This window comes from Delphinapterus leucas, chromosome 15, assembly GCF_059928025.1.
Source record: "Delphinapterus leucas isolate spDelLeu-1000000601 "Yukka" chromosome 15, BTC_Dleu_Yukka2, whole genome shotgun sequence".
Lineage (NCBI taxonomy): Eukaryota > Metazoa > Chordata > Mammalia > Artiodactyla > Monodontidae > Delphinapterus > Delphinapterus leucas.
The window spans coordinates 38899529-38907480 of NC_143143.1; the positions used below are offsets into that span (position 1 = coordinate 38899529).

The following is a 7952-nucleotide window of genomic DNA, read 5'->3' on the forward strand; positions in this document are numbered from 1 at the left end:
GTTAGATATCGCAATTGAAATGTATTTAAGTAAGAAAGGCAAGATATTTTAAATTGACATATATCTATACCTATATTCTCAGTAGTGCATGGAAATCCTCCCTTGACTTGTGGGTTCATAGATGTTCCAACATCTTACCAGGGGTCTATGTCCTACCTTAGTCATTGTGTCTCTCTCCCTCTCTCTCTCTCCTCTTCCCCCGCCCTTGCTCTCAAACACTCTGCCTCCGGTACCCAGCCTGGGTCTGACCTGGAGAGACATGCAGCATCTGACCGTGCTCACCTCCAAACGGAACCAGCTTCATGACGAGGTCCATCAGTGGCGGAGGAACGGGGTCGGCTTGGAGTTTAATCACCTCTTTGGCTACGGGGTGCTTGACGCAGGCGCCATGGTGAAAATGGCCAAAGACTGGAAAACTGTGCCTGAGAGGTTCCACTGTGTGGGAGGCTCCGTGCAGGACCCTGAGTAAGTGCGGGCAGCAGTTCTACTGCTGTTTGTGGAAAATACCCAGAGATGGCGCCACTGCACTGGTGACCATAACAGATTCCCTCTCTGCGTCATCCCGAGATGCACTGGATTTGATTCAGGGACAACCAGCTTCCAGGCAGAGCTGCAGTGTTGCACAACTCCAAAGTATCCAGTCTACAAAGCCCTGGGGCCTGGAACTTCTTTCCCTTATTGCAAAAAGGGAGAGATTTACAAAGAGGGATTGCCAAGGGGAAGACTTACGGCGTCTGTGCCTTTGCAGACGCTGGGCCACAGCAGGTGGGGACCATGGGCAGTGTGACCAGAGCAGGATGTACAGTTAGTTGCATCCTGGCTACATTCGAGATTAACAGAAAGGTGGCACGGTTGCAGTATTTAGGGGAACGGGCATTGGGGCCTGCTTAGTCGAGGTTCACCTTGATGTCAGACCTTGTTCTCCGCAATTGCCCTGGACAAGAAGGATGGGTCTCTGTTGATCCTCGCGCTCTGTGCTTCTGGGGGGCAGAGGGGAGAGGGAGATGCGGAACGTATATGCCGAGATGAATGACCGTTTCTCTCCCAATTCCGAGTGCACTGGACATTCTGTCATAATCCAGGTACAGGTTGGAATTTGGAGCCAGAGGCAACACTGGAAATAGGCTGTCTGACGCCTCATTTTAGTTAAGGAATCTGAGGCCCTGAGATGTGACCGTCCCAATGGCTCACAACTAGCCGGGAACTTATCCAATAGCAGCAGCATTATTTTCTTTTAATCTGGAGAAATCTTTTATTATATTTCAGTTGATTCACTAGGTTAAATTTATTTCACAATATCTATAGATGTTCTTGTCTATATAGAAAACATACTTCTTACAGGTTTTTATGCAAATCCATTGAGAATTTACCTTCCACAAATGACCTTCTGTTAGTTGAGACAATTTTATTCCAAACAAAATACACATGTACACATATACTGTGACAGCAATTTTTAAAATGTAAAGTATAGAGGGATTTCTTGGTTGGTGTGTGAAAATACGTATGTCAACGCCCCACCCCACAGAGGTTCTTATTTCTGAGGTTTGGGGTAAGGTCCAGAAGACGGAGGTTTGTGGGCAGTCTCAGCAGCATTCTTTTAATGAGAGGAAACGCGAGAGCTACTTCAGCACTAACTCAGCTGGGCTCCAGGAGGACAGGGACCTCATCTGTCTCGTTTGCTGGTGTGTCCTCAGGGCCTAGAACAGCGCCTGGAACTTAGTAGTCATGGGATCAATATTTGTGGGATGAATGAATGAATGAACATTTAGCCAGCATCACCTGGGCACAAGGAAGATGTCTACACGGTGGCAATAGGACCACCAGTCCAGCCAGGGAGATTCAGGGGCAGGGGACAGGCAGCCTTGTTGGAAGCGCTCTGTGTCCCCTCGTCCACCCACGCCTGAATTGTTCTCAGATGCAGGTGAGTGAGGTCTGGGGCAGATGTGCTCATGAAAGAACTCAGAGGCTGGGCAGGGGGTCCTGAGGGCAACGCCCAGGCCAGCTTGTGCCTCTGGTAGAGGCAGCCCTATCACCAGGAATCCAACTTCTCAGGGGCTGGGACGGAGGGATCCGCAGGCTTGATAGCTGCCACTTTCTATGCAGGGCTGTACAGAAACGGCCTCTGAGCAGGTGAGTGGCAACCGTCAGGGTTATGAGTTTCCTCAGCACTCATCTTCCCAGAGAAGCAGTCAATTCGAAAAGCAATTTTCTAAGGAGACTTCATCAGGAGAGTCTGTAAAGGATGCTTGACTAAAATAAAAGGGAAAAATAGAACTGGCTGTGAGCATCTGTGCTGGACCAGCCGAGGGCCGTGAGCAGAGGAAGCCCAGGCCGCCCCATCGGCCAGCGTGTCCCCAGAGCACGCTGTCAGATACAGGCCACTTCCACCCTCCCCTGTTCACTCAGCTCCTTGAAGACTGTGGCGAACTCCGGATTTTAAATGAATTTGGAGATCAACGTTAAAACCTGATCCGAATGCATAGTAGAGCGGAGGGCGTGCTCGGCCACAGCGTGCTGGCCGGGTGGCTGTGGACTGGTCACTTCTGAGCTGCAGTGTCTTCTGTGGGGGTTAATGCCCACCTGACACTGTGACGTGGGGAAGAGCAAACATCAAGTGACCCCTGTTGAGTGTTCTTCAGTGACAACCACATGGCAGGTGTTTTAGATACTCGGGAAAGGGCAGCTGCCATTGTTACTATTATCATTCTAGCAAAACGACTACAGCTTCATAACAGTTTTTATCATACAGCTGAGGATTGAGAACCCAAAGAGCATTCCAAGGGCCCCCGGGGAAGCAACGCCTATTTCTAAGCACAAAGTCACTGAGCCCTCATTTTGCACCAACATGCAGTAAGACAAAGATATAAGCCATGTTTGTCTTTATAGGACTTGAGCACCAGGCTTCTGTACTTGTTTCTGAAAGTTCAGAGAGTAGCTCACACCTTCTGATGGGTGCCTCATTTTCAGCAGCGAGTGTGTTCCCGAACGTGGCTGTGTGGCTAGATCTGGGTCTCTGAAGAGCCTCTTTGTTTCCACAAACAGCCATCTCCTACTGCAACCTTCTGATAAACTGACTTTTCCTGAGCACCTGTCCCTGTTCTTTTAAAATAAGAATGAGTTGTACTCCTTTTCTTCTAAAAGCAATATATGGCACTGGAGGAAAGTCAGAACATACAAAGCAGCAAGAAGAGGGTAAGAAAAATCCACGAGAGCTGCTCCCTGCCTCTCCGGACCAACGAACGCCAGGTTGCCTGTGAGAGGGAGTGGTGTTCTCTTTTCTCTATCAAGCTTGCTGCCTCTGGAATTCACAATTCAAGTCAATTTCAAAGTGACAACATTCCAAGAAGAGTGCAGTTAAATGTCCTCTCCCCAGGGCCCCAGGCCCTCAGCCAGCAGGTGGGGATGGGAGTTTGGGGAGCAGGCAAGTCCCCCAGGCGCTAAACAAGCCAGGCTCCCAGGGGCCAAGGGGTTCCCGGAGGGGCCTCCGACCCTGGCACACACCCCAACCCCAAGGCTTCTAGGACAATTTGTAAATCCTAACAGGTGTGTGTGCTTGTTCCCACGCCAACCTGCCCAGGTGGATGGCAAAATTCCAATTATTTTCTCAACAGTTAGATCTGTGCTCTACAAAACAGAAGCAACTAGCCACGTGTGGCTATTTAGTGAAATTAAATAAATTTAAATTGATCACTAAAAGTAAATTTAATTAATTAAAAATTCAGTTCCTCACTCATACTTGTCACATTTCGAGTGCCCAAAAGCCACATGTGGCCAGTGGCTACAGTATTAGCACAGATATAGAACATTTCCATCCTTGCAGGAATTGGTAGTGCTGTTGGCCAGCACTGGTCTAGACATTTGTAAATGTACAACGTATATGAGTGTGTGTCTATATTTATCTTCACAGCAACTCTTCAAGGTAGGAAGTCATATCCCCATTGTATAGGTAAGGAAAGTGAGCTCAGAAAGTTCAAATTCCTTACCCACAACTGGACCTTTAATCTACCCATGTAGCTTTCTGCCCAGGGGCTGGAGCCCATGTGATCATTAATCATTTATCAGCTCACCTGTTATGTTTCTGATCCTGTTCTGAGTAAGTAGCATCTTCTTTGAGAGGTCCAGGTAGTGGCTTGCCATACTCACATCTCCAAAGCTGGCCTAATGCCTGCTTTCTACCAAATTGGATGATTTCCCCAGAACCTGGTGCCGGGGGCCCTCTGCCCCTGCACCATCACTGGATCTCCATGGCCAGTGGATGCATGATTCAGCATCAGAGTCCACGCAGAGCACACACGGTCCATGAGACTGTTTATGTGTATATTTTTAAGCTCCTTGGGAGAGTATTGCCTTTATCAATGAGCTGCAGGGGAGCTCCAGCAAGCCCTCCCAGGTTCTTTGCCTTGGTTCCAAGGGCAACGTAGAACCAAGGCTTGGCTCTGAGCTGGGTGTATGACCAGCATCCTTTTGTAGATGTATTCTACAAGATGTGTGTTTAAAAATACACACCATGGGCTTCCCTGGTGGCGCAGTGTTTAAGAATCCACTGCCAATGCAGGGGACATGGGTTCAAGCCCTGGCCCAGGAAGATCCCACGTGCCGCGGAGCAACGAAGTCCGTGCGCCACAGCTACTGAGCCTGCACTCTATAGCCCGTGAGCCACAACTACCAAAGCCCATGTGCCTAGAGCCTGTGTTCCGCAACAAGAGAAGCCACCACAATGAGAAGCCCACACACCTCAACGAAGAGTAGCCCCTGCTCACCACAGCTAGGGAAAAGCAACGAACACCCAACACAGCCAAAATAAATAAATAAAGTAAATAAAAATTTAAAAAAATACACACCATTTTATGCTCCAAAGTAAAAGCCATGTCCAGGAAGGACATTAACATAGACAAAGGGCTGGAGAAAGGGAGCTAGTATCATGGTCCAGGCACTGTGCTCAGTGTTTTCCTACATGGTCTTATTTAAACCCACCCACAATGACAATGAGACTTCAAGTATATGAAAAATTTTCCCAAGCTCTCTTGACCAGTAAGCATAGAAGCAGAATTCTAACCCAAATAGGTTTATTCCCGAAGTCTGGAGTCCTTCCATTGTACCATGCCCTCCTCAAATGTAGTTTCCTGTATTATGTTTCTAGTGCAAGAACCTTTGAGCATCTCATCTCCAAAGGAGGCCACTTCCAGAAAGGAGATCGGTTATATGGAAAGACAGCTGAGGAATCTTAGACTGACGGTCCATGGGGCTCCAACTCTATGACCGAAGAGACTCCCAAATTCCCCTGGCCTGTCACAGGACTGTGCTTTACTAGGGTTAATTAACCCAATTTCAGTTTTTTATGATAGTGTTAGCAATCACATTAGCAATAATTTCTCCTTATCAAGGTAGTGAGTACTTTAAAAGAAAAGTATATGAGCTCCTGTCTCAGTCTGGGTTGTCCCAAAAGTAGACCCTGATGGGACTTGGGTACTGACAATGTTTTGAGAGATGATCTCAGGAAACAAGTGAGGAGGTGCAGCTGTAGGCAGGGAAGAGGAAGCAATCCAATAAAGATGCATTGATGCTCCATTGACCAACACTGACCACCCTGGGCAACACTGAGTTGTCCCCACCAGGAGTGAGGAAGCCAGGTGTATGTACTCGCCGCCTTCCGTCAATCGCTGGTAGGGGGCTTTCCCTGTGGGGTTAAATCTCTGACACTTCGGGGCCGGCCTGCACGCAGGCTGAGGACGCTCCCAGGAGGCAGGGAAAGGCTCCAGGAGAGAAGCTGGGAGATGCTGATACCCGTGGTGGATGCAGTCAGGGTCCACAGTAGCCTCAGCTGCAGGCAAACCCAGCAGTGACTTAGGAGAAGCGGGAACGGTGTCCACAGCACCTGCTGCCTGCCCCGTCCACTCACAGTCGGTTCTGAGAAGGTGGGTAACTTGCTCAGGCTCACACAGCAAGTGTAAGAATTAACCCTGGATTTCGTCCCTTTTTATGGCTGAGTAATATTCCATTGTATATATGTGCCACGTCTTTATCTATTCCTCCTATGATCTTATTTGCAAAGCAGAAATAGAGACACAGACAGAGAGAACAAATGTATGGACACCAATAGGGAAGGAAGGGGGTGGGAGGAATTGGCAGATTGGGTTTGACACATATACACTATTGATACTATGTATAAGACAGGTAACTAATGGGAACCTACTATATAGTTCTTTTATATATATATATAAATTTATTTATTTTTGGCTGCATTGGGTCTTCGTTGCTGCGTGCAGGCTTTCTCTAGTTGTGGCGAGCGGGGGCTGCTCTTCCTTGGGGTGCGTGGGCTTCTCATTGTGGTGGTTTCTCTTGTTGTGGAGCACAGGCTCTAGGCGCGAGGGCTTCCATAGTTGTGGCACATAGGCTCAGTAGTTGTGGCTCGTGGGCTCTAGAGCACAGGCTCAGTAGTTGTGGCGCATGGGCTTAGTTGCCCCGCGGCATGTGGGATCTTCCCGGACCAGGGCTCGAACCCGTGTCCCCTGCACTGGCAGGTGGATTCTTAACCACTGCACCACCAAGGAAGTCCCTACTGTAGAGTTCTACATTTTAATTTTCTAATAAAATTTTCAGCTACCTAAAAAAAAAAAAATACTAATTCACTCCAGAGCCCCTGCTCTCCCCGCTCCCCGGAGCTGCCCCTGGGAGAGTGTGCCCAGCCCTCACGGTCTCCTCCCCTCTGCCCTCAGGAAAATACCACCGACCGGCAAGCTGGTGCTGAAGCTCACCACCGCCGCCTGCGAGGGGAAGGAGAACTTCGTGCGCTACCTGGAGCACGTGCAAGCTGTCGTCACGGTCAACGCGACCAGGCGAGGGGACCTGAACATCAACATGACGTCCCCCATGGGCACCAAGTCCATCCTGCTGAGCCGGCGGCCACGGGACGACGACACCAAAGTGGGCTTCGACAAGTGGCCTTTCATGACCACCCACACCTGGGGGGAAGATGCCCGGGGGACATGGACCCTGGAGCTGGGCTTCGTGGGGAGCGCGCCCCAAAAGGGGGTGCTGAAGGAGTGGACACTGATGCTCCACGGCACGCAGAGCGCCCCGTACATCGACCAGGTGGTGAGGGATTACCAGTCCAAGCTGGCCATGTCCAAGAAGGAGGAGCTGGAGGAAGAGCTGGACGAAGCGGTGGAGAGAAGCCTGAAGAGTATCCTGGGCGAGAACTAGCCCCTCGGCGCCCGCTCCCCGCTGCCGGCCCGCCGCCCCAGCCGGGCATCTAGAGATTAACCTCCCCCCACACAAGCGACTCCAACTTCTTGCTCCGAAGCTTTGCTCACTGTCAGTGGTTATTTTCATTACCATGGAAGCAACCTTTTTTATTCTGTGCCCCAAATACAGTGTTCCCACCAACACCTCTGTCCTATTTGTGACTCGAAGTTCTTTATTTCTGTCATTCAGATAGGTGATATCTTGCCAACAAACCTGGGACCGCTGTCCCCTCGGTTTCTTTCATAGAAGAGAATGCATTTAAAAAGCCAGGCGCGGTGACGCCAAGGACGTTCATTCACGGTCTCAGCTGAGGACCTGTTACTTAAAAGGAGAATCCAAGGTTATGACAGAGGTGAGCTCTGAGTCTCTTAAAGCACAGATGCTGTAAATCCTTTGGGGAAAGATGTTTTTGACTTTTAGCAAGATTTTTCAGGGATGTAAATGAAGGTGGCGTGAATGGAAAGTTGCCCTAATTACCAGATGGGGAAGAGAGAGTCAGAAAGCATGAAGGTTTGGAAATCTTGCCACCAACGCCCACATCATAGCTAGTCTCACTCGGCCAGCGTGATACATGTAAAAACTCAGTAGCCTGGCTGCCCTTTACCAGCTGCTGCTCTGAGTGACGGTAAACTCTGCTAGAGATGCCCAAATTACCCTGTGTGTGTAGCCTTCATCCCAGCCCCAATTTTCTGGGGTTCCTCCCATAG

The 7952-nt window shown here is 49.5% G+C and overlaps 1 protein-coding gene across 1 annotated transcript; it reads left to right on the forward strand.

Annotated features, from left to right (window-relative positions):
* Window positions 1–259: 259 nt before the first annotated feature.
* On the forward strand, window positions 260–7273 carry PCSK2 (proprotein convertase subtilisin/kexin type 2). The gene is made up of 2 exons (XM_089895419.1): window positions 260–465; window positions 6597–7273. The coding sequence occupies exons 1-2, from the start codon at window positions 260–262 to the stop codon at window positions 7201–7203; spliced, it is 813 nt and encodes a 270-aa protein (XP_089751545.1). The 3' UTR covers window positions 7204–7273.
* The last annotated feature ends 679 nt before the right edge of the window (window positions 7274–7952 follow it).